This window comes from Agrilus planipennis, unplaced genomic scaffold (genome assembly GCF_000699045.2).
Source record: "Agrilus planipennis isolate EAB-ADULT unplaced genomic scaffold, Apla_2.0 scaffold432, whole genome shotgun sequence".
NCBI lineage: Eukaryota > Metazoa > Arthropoda > Insecta > Coleoptera > Buprestidae > Agrilus > Agrilus planipennis.
In genome coordinates this window covers 23,867-38,548 of record NW_020439196.1, presented here as the reverse complement: position 1 = coordinate 38,548, position 14,682 = coordinate 23,867, and the positions used below count along the sequence as shown (strand labels likewise).

Below are 14,682 nucleotides of genomic sequence, written 5' to 3'. Positions count from 1 at the left end.
TATAAAGTTTTATAATATTTTAATATTTTTGTTTGTAATTTGTAGTTAAGGATGTGGGTTGTTCTAGTTTTAGGAAAATGCGAAGATTAGCTCAGGATAGGAATGAGTGGAGGTGCATGCACCTTATGATGATGATTTTTGTAATTTGAGTACTTTTGCATATTTGCTGTGTTGCTAATACATTTTTTTTTATTTCATAAATAATTGAATTATGGATATATGTGTATCAAGCAAAAACAACTAGATATTTTTTGATCAATTTACGTGGTTATATTCCTTAGATGCATGATCTTTATTTCCAATAAAAGATTCCTATTTAATACAGTTATTAATGTTTTTATACAACGACAACGATCACCTTAACAACCTCAATTTTTCAACTAATCATAGGAAGGCGGGAGGCAACTCGGTGCGCATGTGCGGGAGAGAGGACGTTTTTACTTCTGCCTCATCGTAAAATAAGCTACAGCCGCTCAACACATGTCATTATTAGCGACATCATATCCAATGTTGTTTTGGTAAAATCAGCCGATTACTAAATAAAAAATAACTAAGAAAATACTGTTTACATAATAAATTCTCTTATAATTGATTTTGAGTTTCTCCTTTCTTTATGTAAACATATGATGAGTATTTGTTATCTTTTTTTTGTAAATACTCTAGTGTCAATACGTAATTCATGTTAGTTATTAATAATCACTGATCATAATAAGCATATTCGTAAATAATTTTAGTTGGAAAACGATACAGGAGCAGACATATATTAAATTGTTATAAACATTTCTTGATCTGGTATATAAATAATGGAAAAAAATTAGTTAAACGCATTCCATAAATTAGAATTTAAATAAAAAATGTATTATATGTGATACTTATCAAATACTTTTTAAAATTCCTAGAGGTATCTGTCCAAACTAAAAACAGAAAATTCTATCTAACGCAACGATGAAGTAGTACTTAATATTTTGTATAATATACGTATATTTAGACTCTTATTTACATTAAAACTTTAACAATTGGTTCAAGACACGTTAAAATTATGAATTCGTTTCGTCCTTGACAAATAACTGTACCAATAGAATAAATTGATAGTTAGGAATAGCAATGGAAAAACGACCCTGGACGCCCTGTCTATTTTTGAAACGGAATTAAATCGTGGTGCACGTTTCTTTTTCCTTCTCGATTTCCGCGACTGAGCGGTATTGGTATGTTGCCCTGCTGGGTTACTATTTACACCGGGATTTGATGGAAATAACGGCTTGTTATTCGTCTTTTCGTCCTGAGGGCAGCTGATGCAGGGTAAGTGATTCCAGGACGACCGTGACGATTTCCTTGAGGAAGGGGTTGTCAAGGGTATGGTACAAGCCGACAATGTGATCACTTCGACTGTGTTGGATTGCTCGCCGTTGGCGTTTTCCAAGAATCGAGGTTTTCGACTACCACCGGTTTTGCTATTTTTTCTACATTCCGAAAAGGAACCCCGATCCTGTAAAAAAGTTTTCACTAAATTCACGAAAAATATCAAGTTACATGTTTTACATATATGGAAATTGCTACAGAAATTGTTTTAAATAAGTAGTTAGATAAATGAAGTCTTTTATGATTCTATAATATACCTACCTACTCTTATAAGTCAATTTTATTCTCATTTTCTTTTTGGATAAACAATTAAGGCTTTACTGTCATAAAAGCACATTAGTTTTAGCTTTATCATAAAACTAAAGCTGATGTGTTTTTATGACTAGGACAAAACTTATAATAATCACTCTTTGATATCAAATACGTACATTTACCGATGCAGATTCTGATTGGCGTCTTCGGATGTCAAGTGGAGACCATTCACTTTCGTCTTCGCTACTTGTTTCCGAACTTAAATCAGAATTAAAGTAGCACTCTCCAGAGCCGTACTTAGTGAAATAATGTACTACTGCAAACTTAAAATTAAACTAAATTATTATTGATTCTTTCCTCTCTGTATATTGATTCAATTTGCATTGAATTTTATTTTATAAAAAGTTTTGTTGGAAAATAAAAACAAAGAGTGAATTTTCCGTAAAATTGTGAAAATACCTGTATAATGGTCGCGAAGATAAATGTAAACGAAAGAAAAACAAAGAAGTCCAACGCAGTCGGATAAGGAACTTTTGGTAAATCAGTACGGGCCTCCAGTCCTAAGAAGGTCATTGTTAACACAGTAGTTATTCCTGAAATATGCACAAAAAAATATAATTTGGACTAGAAAAATTATTGTTTTTTATGTTTTACTTATATTTCATATTGGATAGTTCAAAAACAATTTTTTTTAATGTCGTCTTGCGATTAGTTATGTCTTGTTTGAGATAAATGAGACGTATATATACTTTTTAATTAACTTTGCTAATCACTGAATTACAACGATTTCTATTTGCATCTGTGATTTATATACTGTTGGGTGTAGGTACATTTTCAAAGTGGACGTAAATTTACTCTGATTTTAAAAGGACTACAAACCACTCGTTAATGTAAACTAAGGCCGGGGAAATTGACAAATTAAATGCAACCATATATAACATGCTAAATAGGAAACCACAGATGTGATTTATTTGAAATACTTGCATTTAAAATGCAAATACAAAATAAAAAATACCTACTACATCTTGCATTTTAATACTTTTTTGAAAAATGCATTCAGTATTTTATTTAAAATAGTCTTCCAAACTCATTTTCTAGTTGTAAAATGTACAATACATGTTTGCTGTTAAATGTTTTGCTAGTATCACCGATCAAACATTCTATAAAATGATGAATGAAAACAAAGGGGTATTCCATGAATGCCTTCTAATTCTTTAACTGAAGACAGCCCAAAAAATTCTAAACCCTTTGGAAATGAATAATCTAAAAGATTGGATCAATATTTTTTGAAATTTCAAATTAATATCAGCACCTGCCAAGTCACCACTCATCGTACCTTTAGCAAAGAACTACGAAATTGTATGAATTATGACAAAACAGCCAGCAAAACAATATCGAATTGATATATGCCAGTTGTGTAAAACTGAAAACTACAAGATATTGTGGTGTGTTAATAAATGCGTTTAATCTAAAATTCTTAGAAAAGAATTCCAAAAACTTCATTTATTAGATTAACCCAAAGCTATAGAAACTATGGATTTCATTTCTTTCTCTTATTACAATGTGTAAAAGATTGGAAACAAAATGGGGTTGTAAATATTTTGATATAAAATTATTGATCTTGATTTTACATCAATAAAGTTATTTACAATCCTATTTTGGCTCCGATCTTTTACGCTAAACAAACTATATTGGCATCAGTGTCTTTTTTCCAATTAAAACGGGTGATAAAGGCAAATAGGGAAGCATATAGAAGAATTATATGTTACTGAATTGAAGAAACTATAACATAAAGATAGAAAAACTATATCTCAATCACTTTAAACTAAAAAATATGAATTGTATTCAATTTTCGCAGCTGATAATATACTGCAAACACCAATATTAGACTAGAAAAACTCCAATATTTAAAAAATGAGCAAATTCCTGCAAGGTTTTCTTATTTTGAAAATACGTATTTTGTATTTTGCATTTAAAATACAAAAGGGAAATCTATTTCGTATTTCACATTTGAAATAAAAAATCAAAAAAGTATTTGTATTTTGTATTCAAATTCTTTTAAAAAATCGTTTTGCACATCTATACAGGAAACGTAAAAGTCATAATACGTATCAACAAAGTCGTTCGAACATAATTACAGAACGGATTAATATTTAAATATTAACGCAGATAAACCAATTGAATTTTCATGTATTATGTGCACATAGAAAATAATATAAGTCTCTACTTGAGGTAAGTGGAAAAAAATGTGGAAGAACAAGGTTTTGTCGAAATGTGAAGAGGACAAAACGGTGTATTTGAATTTATTAATAAGAATGTTTATTTACTTCATTTAAATCTATAGCGTGCTGATGACGTTTATTAAGATCGTCATTACGATATTTAAATTTCTGCCCAAGAACAAAATAAACGTTTAACACGTAAGCAAGCTTCAACGAAAAACCTTAATTGTAGCAAATTTCCACTAGATGGCGATATAATGCCTATACTTGAATCTATTGTGTTTGTTTCTAGTGAGTAATGTGTGAATTGAACAAAATTGAAAGGAGCGTTGTTGAGGTTTATTCGGTTTGGAAGGAGGATATGATACTGTTCACGAAACTTAAACTATGCCTGTCTCGAATTAGTGGGTATTAACCCCTCCATTAATTATTTTATGGACACTGGTACGACACTTTGATAGAGTTTAAGTAGAATTAAAGCACTAAAAAGTTTTCATAAACTGAAACTACAGTGCCAATTGTTTTGCCAAACTTTAAAGTTCAATTTGCATTTTGGAATATTAATGCATTAGTATTAACTTTTAACTTTGTATTATAGTTCCACACAATGTTCAAAGTTATTGTGTATTTTACCATAGCCAATAAAGTTGTTGATTTACTTCATTTTCCGAATCGTCTTCTGGATACGACAAATTGAGGTGATAAAGTTTTTCAAGTCGAAAGTTTCATTGGAATTTTGACGAATTTTATTTTTCGTTTTTGGCAAAAGTCGACTGATGGAAATTTAGTTTACCATATCTATTGAAAATTCAATCGCAAACCTCATACATATTCCTTAAAAGCATCTATTTAAACATGAATATGTAGGAACGCTCCTGTGAGCTTAAAATGCACGATTTCAGAATGTTCAAGCACTTACCATTGAATATTGCATTTTTTTTGATATCCGTCAACAGTGTAATTGAACTCGATAACAATGGGTAGGAACGTTTTAAGGGTTCTATTTCATATTTCATGACTACTTCATTTATTCGAGAAAAGAAGAGAGCGAATGCTTAATGTGATTTAATACTTTTCATAGTGACGCTTTGTATAATCTAGAAATAAATATGGGGCAAATACACTAGTTAAAAACTAGTTGAAATCGTTTACATTTACACGAATGGGTACCGCTGTCTAAGTACATATTCTAAATGTCACATTTTTAATGTTATAATAGATCTGTCGAAGTGACCGAATATAAAGAGTGAGTCATAACTATTGGCTCTTGGAGTAAATCCAAATTATTTGGACCAATACATGAAGATTTGACCAAGTATGTCTTAATAAAATGTTGTTGAGCAAAAAGATACAGGTTGTCAAAAGTGACATATTATTTTCGTTTTTTGGTAATAATTCCACAAGATTTTCATAAATTGTTTTCAAAATTAGCACAGGATGTAATTTTATAGTTAGAGACATATTAGAAGGAGAAACAGAGGTTTGGAGAAGTAGAGGTAGACATAGATTAGATTAACGTTCACAAATATTTAAGGATGTGGGATGTTCTAGTTTTAGGGAAATGCGAAGATTAGCTCAGGATAGGAGAGAGTGGAGATGAATACGACCTACTGATGATAATGGAGTTCCAGCAAAAATTAAAGATTTGAACATATTGAAATTCATTTTTTTTTTATAAAGGGAACGGTCAAAAACAATAATCTTTTGTTATCATTACCTTCTATATCTGATGCAGCGTTTGAACACCTAAAAGGAGTGTATCTACAAATCCAGATATGGCTAGGAAATCTAGATATTGAAAATTGCGACTGGAAGTATTTCAATAATATGCTTATCCCAATGAAAATCAGTCAATTATCATTTTATATTTTATTACAGCGAGCGCCAAGTAAACGATCCTTGAGGATGAAATTGGGTCATACATTTGTTGACGAAACATTTTGGTAATATTGATTATAATACGTGATGTAAACATCATTCTTATGTAAAATTGTTATACCTACTTTAGAGTGGTTCAATTCTTTTTTTAATTTTCGATTTTCATTTGACTTGATACCACTCATGTACAGTGCTCATATACCAAAAATCACCATAATCGGTTAATATTTAGAGGTTGCGCAATGCCAATAAAATTTTCTCATACAACTAGTACTTCATCAGTGTAGGGTAAATTTTTAATGTTAATTTTTTTACAGTGGAGGGTAGTAAGTGTTACTAGTGTGTTATAGTGAATCAGTTAAGCATATTTAGATTTTAAAATGAGTAAAAAAAGAGAAATTTGGTTATTTAAGTTACCTTATGAAGACATTTGGTGAGCTAGGCATCCTTCTAAACAACAAGTGTTGTTGGTTTTAATTCATCACCACAAAGAAATAAAAAAAAACGCTTTCTGAAGCTGCTAAATCGACAAGTACAAAATTGCAAGTCATATGGAAGAGACCTAATATTATTGTTAAGACAGAGGAAAATATTCGAGCCGGTATATAAAATTTATATAAGGAAACCCAATCTTTGGGAAAAGACAAATGGAGAAACTCGGAAACTGCTAGTAGAAAAAGGCAAGAATGGAAAAGCGATCTTGACAAATTATTTGATATTGCGAGCCAAAATGTAATGACATTGAATAGTGCATTACAACAAGATAAATAATTTCTGATAATGCAGGGAGATAATGATATGAGTTCGTCAATGAGTGGGTTAGACAAAAAGTATTCATCAAAAATTGGAGAACAAATTAAAAAACAAGAAAAATCGGATGCTTTTAAGGAGAAACAGTATAAAGAGATAGAAGAAAGTAACACAATGGAAGTGACGGGGATGACGAATTCACTGCATCCAGTATCAGTGCTACACCAGCTAAGTCCCACGCAGTAAATTAACACCTCTTGATCGAACACCCACAGCAACATGGGATCGGGGAATCCAATCGACAAGCTAGTCATTCTTTTATTGCAACCGCTAAAAGCCTGGATCATGATGTCTTAGATATTTATATATCGCCGTCCACCGTTTACCGAGCAAACAGAACTCAAATGGCTAAAGAAATTGAAAAATCTTTATTTGAGAACCCTCCAGAATTAGTGCTACACTGAGACAGTAAGTTGTTGCCATCGGTTACTTCCATCAATAACTTGGAGTATAGAGTAACCGTTTTTGTAACTGGCAAAATTTCGAGTATTTACTTGGCGTTCCAGTTGCTGTCAAAGACACGACAGGGGAAATGGCTAAAGTTGTTCTTAAAGAGGTGGACAAATTGGTATTTACTCTGACACTACAGCGTCTAATACAGGGAGCATGTGCTAGGATTGAGAATAATTTTAAACGCATATTGTTGTGGTTAACCTGCCATCATCACACCCATAAATTAATCTTGACAGGAGTATTTGATGAGTGCTATCCTGTACCTTCTAGTGCTCCAGACATTAAAATATTTCGAGAGTTTCAAAAAATGTGGGATTCGCTTGATAAGATAATGTACACAACTATGTTAGATGCAGAAGATTTCATGCAAGGTTTTTTAAAAGGTCAACGTATGAAAATGATCCTTTATCTTCAAAACATCTTAGAGAATGGAAGTTATCTAAAATAAGACTACAACTTTTACTGTTATACCTTGGAGATTGGTCTCTAAATAATTTCCCATTCAAGGTTCCAGGGGCTCTCCATCAAGCAAGTTGGATGGCAAAATCCATATATGCACTAAAAATTGTTTTATTCACCCACCAATTATTGAATTTTCCTGGTATTGCAAAACAGGAACTGAATGATATGAAAGGAATAGAACATTTCGTTTGTTTAGTGTATGTCCGATTTTGACACGAATCAGTTGTAAGCTGTGGGCTCCAAAGAACGATTTGGATATGATACGGTTTTTAGATTCTTATCCTAATATTAATGTAAAGAGAAAGTGCTCTCGCAGTAACCAAGAAACGCCTTTGGTATTTATTTGAAATTAACATAGGATTAGCATTTTTAGACGAACGTATCACTCAAGCAGAGAAAAATAAAATGTTTTTAAATTTAGAAAAACCAGCAAAGAAAAAGGAGAAATTTGACGAAAAATCCATTAGTGACTTTGTTACTAATAAAACAAAAACTTTCTTCGAGATATTCGGTATTTACAAAAAAAGCGAATATTGTAGCATTACAGTCAGAGACTTGGCCGACGTTCTCAAGGTAGTCAATGAAATTGCAGAAAGGGGCAAAGCTTTAACAAAAAATCCAACGATTCTGTCAAAGATGAAGAATAGAAACAATTCTTACTAAAATTTGTCGAGCATCACAGAAGAGGCGTCACCAAGGGAACAAAAGAAGAATCTTATATCGTTAATTAATTAATAAATACATTCAATGTAAAATTTATGTTACATAATGAATATTTATATTGTATTCTAAGCAAATTTGTGAGATTAGCTCAGGATAGGAGAGAGTGGAGATGAATGTCCAACCAGTCTTAGGATTGACGACCTTGTGATGATGATGATGNCATGTCGTATTACAGCTGAAAAGCGCTCGGCAGAGCAGCCAAGGCCAATATGGCGGCGCCCATGGCTCGCATGAGGCAACCGTGTAGCATTTATATTCTCACTCATTCGTGCAAGTGCATGACAATTACATTTATAGATTGTAAAACGCAAAGCGAAGATGAAATTATTGATAGAATAACTTAAGTTCAAAATGATTCAATGATTTAAATAAATATTGTTCTCAGTTTTTAACATGCGTCTATCATCTGAATGATTCTATTTATTATGTATTCCGTATTCTCATACGCAGATTGAAATTAAAATTCATAGTTGGATATCTTGTCTACTATTGATTTCCCATTATAATTCCCATTCTTCAATCATTAAGGTAAGATAAGAACGCGATTTTAATTTTAATATCCTAAATCGAATAATTTTCCGAAAATTTACAATTAAATTCCTACAATTCGAAAAGTTTCACTTGCATTGTGATTTCATAAAACCACACAATTGTTTTTTTCTTAGTGTAACGTCCTTTAAAAACGGAAAATCGGGCATCATTAGCCAGCGCCACCAGAAATGTGCCCCGTTAAAAAAAAATGAACTTAGCTCAATAGGTGCGTTCTAAAACTGAGCGATATGTTTTTCTTATGAATGTGTCCAAATCGTGATACACGGAGAAAATGAAAAAGGAAAATTTACTTAAATATTAAAGCGATATTTACAATTTATCCCACTATCCCGTTGCTTCGTAAGCGAAAATAAGAAAATTACAATTTGGACGCGAATTTGTAAAAACAAAATCCCAGCAGAAATAAATTTACTAGGTATTTTAGCTGATATTGTAAATTTAATTGTAATGATTAAGAAACTTGAAATAATTTTTAAAAGAATATGAAAAAATTGAGTTATTACAAGTTACCTAATAAAATCTACTATTTCTGCGGCAAATTGAGTCATTGACAAACGAAAATTGTAATTTTTGCGTTGTTACAAAAATTTAATTTTCTCCGTGTATTATCAAAAAACGAAAACAATATGTCATTTTTATCACCCTTTCCACAACAACATTTTATTAACGCATGTTTAATGCAATCTTCATATTTTGCTTGAAATAACGAAATAACCTAACAGTAGTTGCTGTATGTCCTAATTTAATCTCGCCCACTCTAATTTCAGTTGTTTAATTTGAACTCGATCACTCCAAAATTATCAACTTTTAGACCTTCGTTAATTTCTGGTTAAATGATATGAATCCTGATTTAAGGCACCCTATCACCAGCTAACCCAGTTGCACCGATTACGTTTGCAAGGAAAAAACGCCCATTAAACCGTCCCTAATATCTTATTTAATGTTTTAAATTATGGTTATTCACCATGTAGATACTAGGGTTCACTAAGAAACGTATTCTATAAAATGAAATGAATTAGAACTTACCTAAAGAAACCCTGTCTGCCGTGGCTTCTCGGTTTAACCAGAAAGAAACCCATGACAAAACTACCAGTAAAACACAAGGACCATAAACTTGAATGAGAAAATTTCCCATGTGACGCCGAAGATGAAAACTTATTAAGAGCATTGAGTAATCTGGAAGAAATTTCGATTAGAAAAATAACGCTATATGAATGAAAACGTCTCCTCTGAAGATGCAAGTGCAAGGAATATTATATTTTAGTCTTTTTGTTTTTTAAGATGAGATTTTTCATTGGTATCTACCCAAAATTATCGTATAAATTTTATTTTTATGTTACGTTTTAAAAGCAAAGCCGAAAAAATGACTGCATTACGATAGATGGGTTCAGTGGAGCGATATTTTCTCACAAACATTTTCTTAGTCAATTATATGTTTACAATAGCAATATTTTTTTCAAATTCTCGCAGACTAAACGAATGTGACGCTACTTTCATAAATAAAAATAAAAACGAATAGGACTATATGTAAAAAAGAAATTTTTATAGAAAAGTAAGGAAATCATTGAATTTAGTGTTATCAATAATGGAAAAATGGGGCACTTGTGGCCTGCCGTTTTGGACGTAGTCCAACAATGTTAAAGTAGGTTGCATTGGCATAAATTTTATTTTATTGTCAGTCTAATAACGATTCAACCAACTTACACAGTAATAAAAAGGTACACATTTTCAAATATATCTTGTTGTCTGAACCAACTGAAGGTTTCAACTTTGAATTTTGCTTTTTTTTCTAATTTTTATGAGATTAAAATTATATTCTCAGGAACATTTACTTTTCATTAATAAGGATTGATATAAGTATAAGAGCATAATATTAGTATGCTTAGTTTTGCAGATGATAGAGGTAGCTTTAAATAAAATGGAAGCGATAAGCAAGCAAAAAGTAGGGAAAGAGCGAATATAAAGATAGGAGACGAAACATTAGAAAAAGTGGCTGTTTTTCAGTATTTAGGAAGTCAGATAAGTCAGGACGGAAGGAGTAATAGGGATATAAAGCAGACGATAGCGCAGGGTCGAGTTGCCTTCAATAAAAAGAAGTCAACGGTTAATTTAGAAATTAGAAAAAGATTGTTAAAGGTGTATGTTTGGATCGCGATGTTGTAAGGGTGCGAAACATGGACGGTGGGCGCGGCGGAAAAGAAAAGGTTAGAAGCGTTCGAAATGTGCTGTTACAAGCGAATGATGAGAATACCGTAAATAAAGAGAAGGCTAGAAATGAAGAGGTATTAGAAAAAACCGAGGACTCTATGGATGTCAATAAAAAATAGGCAAGATAGGTTAGTAAGACACCTTCTTAGGCACGAAGGGCTAGTCAGAGACTTATTAGAGGCAGAAACAGAATTAAAAGTAGTAAAGGTAGGCATAGATTAGATTAATTTTCGCAAATAGTTAAGTATGTGAGATGTTCTAGTTTTAGGGAATTGCGAAGATTAGTACAGGAAAAGAGTGAAGGTGCGTGTCCACTCAGTCAATGATCAATAAGTCAAAGATTTCTGCAGTGTTTGTAATTGAAATAAATACTTTTCCCGCATGACTCAAAGAAAATACTTATTGAAAAAATTATTTTTATTGAAATCAATTTTGCATTTATATGTTGATAATTAGGTGTGTCCGATAATCAAATAAAAAATACATAGGAGACTGTCGTTAAATAAGTTAAATAAGGCATATCCTTGATTACTATGTCACTTTGATAATGTCAACAAAGGTAGTGGGTAAAAAACATGTCCGCTAGTTGAATGTGTTTATTTGTAGTAAATAGGGGTGGATCTCTTATTATTTAAGTTTCCCGTGAAAATATGATTTTCCCTAAATGTTTTAAAACTTTTTAAGAACTCTGATGTTGAACGGTTATCATTGACAAGGATCTTTAAACCCGCAATAACATCTTGTTCGTGATAGGTACATAAACTTTTCATATTCAATATTTTCCGTTTCTATGCTAGTATTAGCTGCATAAATTGCTACAGACATATACGTATGTAACATTTGCGATAAAATTCTGGATTAGATCTGGATATTACCGTTGTATACATGTAGTCATTTTAAAATAAAATTTCTCTTAAAAAATTATTGCGCCGCTAGTATTCTTATTAAATTTATTAAAACAAACTCTTCGATAATTCCACTACTGAAAAGAAAGCTCAATATACAGGGTGAATTTTCTGATTTGATACCCCGTTTACCTTGATAAAAGGAAATATTTTGGAAATTCAAAATAATAGTTTGTGTATTTTCTTTTTGATGCAGTTAAATGTGCTACTACAATTTCTATAAGCCTGCTGTAAGTGGGAGATGTTCGAAATACCCTGTATATTTTCAAAAATTTGAAAATTCCTTTTTTTCTGATTTCGTAATTACATAAACCACTATTTTAAATTTCTCCTTACTAGGTTTCCACCAAGAATAAATTTATAGAAGTATTAAATAAATGTCTTAAGACACTATCTTAAATAGTAAATAGGACTTAACAAAACAGCGGTTAAGAACGAGTTATTTCCAAAATCAAGTTGTTCGTTATAGTAAACATTTTTTTGTCTGTAATGGCTTTTTCGATTTCTAATATTTTGTAGTTGCCGAACGGTGATAATATTTTAAGTTGTTTTGTTGTTAAAAAAGTAATTATTTGTTACACAGTGTGCAAATAGACTAGTGGTATAATTAACAGTAACCTCTAAGTGACAACTATATGAAATATTGTCATTACGAACTAAAAATTTTAACTAACGGTCAACTTGATTTTCGAAATAGTCTCCTCCTAAACCATGTTTCGGTAAATCCCAATTAATATTTAAAATACTATCTTAAGATCTTTATTTAGTACTTATAATAGTTCACTTGTGGTAACGCCCTAATAGTAAGGCAAAATTTACATAGAATTTTATTAATGTTGTGAAATTATTCAAGAATTTTTGTTCTAATAATAAATGTGCTTATTATACTTTGTAGTACTTCAACTAAATAAGATCAAAGATATCCTCAATTCATTTGTAAACTAAGAATATTAAAAGACAATCGACTTTTGATTTTCTAATTTCATTTGGATTTGTGGGAAAATGCTGGCTTTATTGAGAATAAAGTTTAGGCAATACCACGAAAAAGTTGTTTGACCAATTCGGAAAACTTTTATGATCGAAGTTATTCCAGATGCTATCGACAAGAATTTCCATTCTCAACTCAATTTCCCAAATACGATCATAAGGATGATAATTACTTCATTATCAACTAATTGCATAACTTTAATTTCTACGTCATTTTGAGATTTTCGAATGCAAGTCATTATAAAATAAATTAACCTACCTGATTATAAATCGAACTTTTCTTATTGATCTAGAAAGTAATTTCGTGTTTGATTTTCTCACTTCCGCAATTTTAAAGGAAGAATAAATGCTTTAGGAAAAAAGTGTAGGAATACTTCAAATTAAACTGTAAAAAGTTCTAAAAGTCTGGAAGATGAACAGCTTTAATGACGACGTAGGATTATAAGCATTATACACTTAGATAGCTTTGGCTCTAACATACGTAATGTACTTTCAGTTTTTATAATAATACATAAAACCACCTTTTTTTAACATTGTCGTGTCGCCTTTAATAAAATAAGTCACTTCTATGCTCGCGAACGGTTAATTTAGAAATTCGAAAAAGATTGTTAAAGGTATATATGTTTGGAGCACGGCGTTGTACGGGTGCGAAACATGGAAAGTAGGCGCAGGGGAAAAAAAGATTAGAGTCGTTCGAAATTGGTATTAAAGGCGAATGATGAGGATAACGTGGATATAATTGGTTAGAAATGAAGAGGTATTACAAAGAATAGGAAAACAGAGGAGGTCTAGTCAGAGACATATTAGAGACAGAAACAGGAGTTAGGAGGGGTAGAGGTAGACCTAGATTAGATTACTGTTCGCAAATAGTTAAGGATGTAGGTTGTTCTACTTTTAGGGAAAAGCGAAGATTAGCTCAGGTTAGGAAAGAGTGGAGGTGCGTGTCCAACCAGTCTTAGGACTGACGACCTTATGATGATCATGATGTCAGGATATACAGAACTGCAATTAATTATCTATCAAATAAACCAAGAACTTACCAGCCTTTTTGTTATCAGTAAGAAAAGTGCTATTGTCATAACTTGCTGGGGTTGCAATTAAATCGAACTGCGACAGTTTCATGTCTTCAGCTATTGCAACTTGCCTATTTTGATTCCATTGGTATACCACGTCTTGTGACGTATAAGCAACTAAAAGTAAATAATAAACAATTTACATTTTCTTAGATCATATGTTGTTCTACTATATTAATGTAATTATCAATTTTCGTTGAAAATACTAATTTCTGTTTCAGTCGTGTATGTCAAATAACAACTTTGTTTCAAGAAGAACTGTAAGTATAAATTGTACATGGACAAATAATACATTAGAAAACACTTCTAAGAGACGTATACATTTAAATAAGTTGCATACAATTCGTTGTAATAGTTCTTCTGAATTCCTAACTTTTTGCAGGAGTCCACACAGAAATAATCAATTTTACATAATTTGGGATAAAAACATAAAAATGAACTTCAGTTTTCTAGATTTTGAGTTTGACCTGCGTCTATTTGCCTGTTTATGACATTTCGTCTTCAGTTTGATGCAAATAAATTATTTATCTGAAATAGGAGAACCCAGAATTCGTTGTGTTCTAAATAATACCTGTAAAATTTTAGACTGAAAATGTTTTAAAAAACGAGTTTTGCAATTCAAATTAAACTGCATTGAATCAATATAATATGTCAGGTCTTCTCGTGCTAGCAGTTAATTATCAATATATATATTATATATAATATATTGTATATATCTAATTTTATTTTGATTATTATGTGGCTGAAAATAAGTAGGTTTCAGTATCTTATATTATTGTTAGTTTTACTTTAAGTAAC

The 14,682-nt window shown here is 31.3% G+C and overlaps 1 protein-coding gene across 1 annotated transcript; it reads right to left on the bottom strand.

Annotated features, from left to right (window-relative positions):
- Window positions 1-995: 995 nt before the first annotated feature.
- On the bottom strand, window positions 996-14,001 carry LOC108743010 (gamma-aminobutyric acid receptor alpha-like; the record flags this gene model as incomplete). The annotated part of the gene is made up of 5 exons (XM_018478402.1): window positions 996-1,486; window positions 1,788-1,934; window positions 2,071-2,204; window positions 9,738-9,887; window positions 13,852-14,001. Coding segments are annotated over 5 exons (1,046 nt in total), but the record flags the coding sequence as incomplete, so codon positions are not given.
- Window positions 14,002-14,682: the final 681 nt, after the last annotated feature.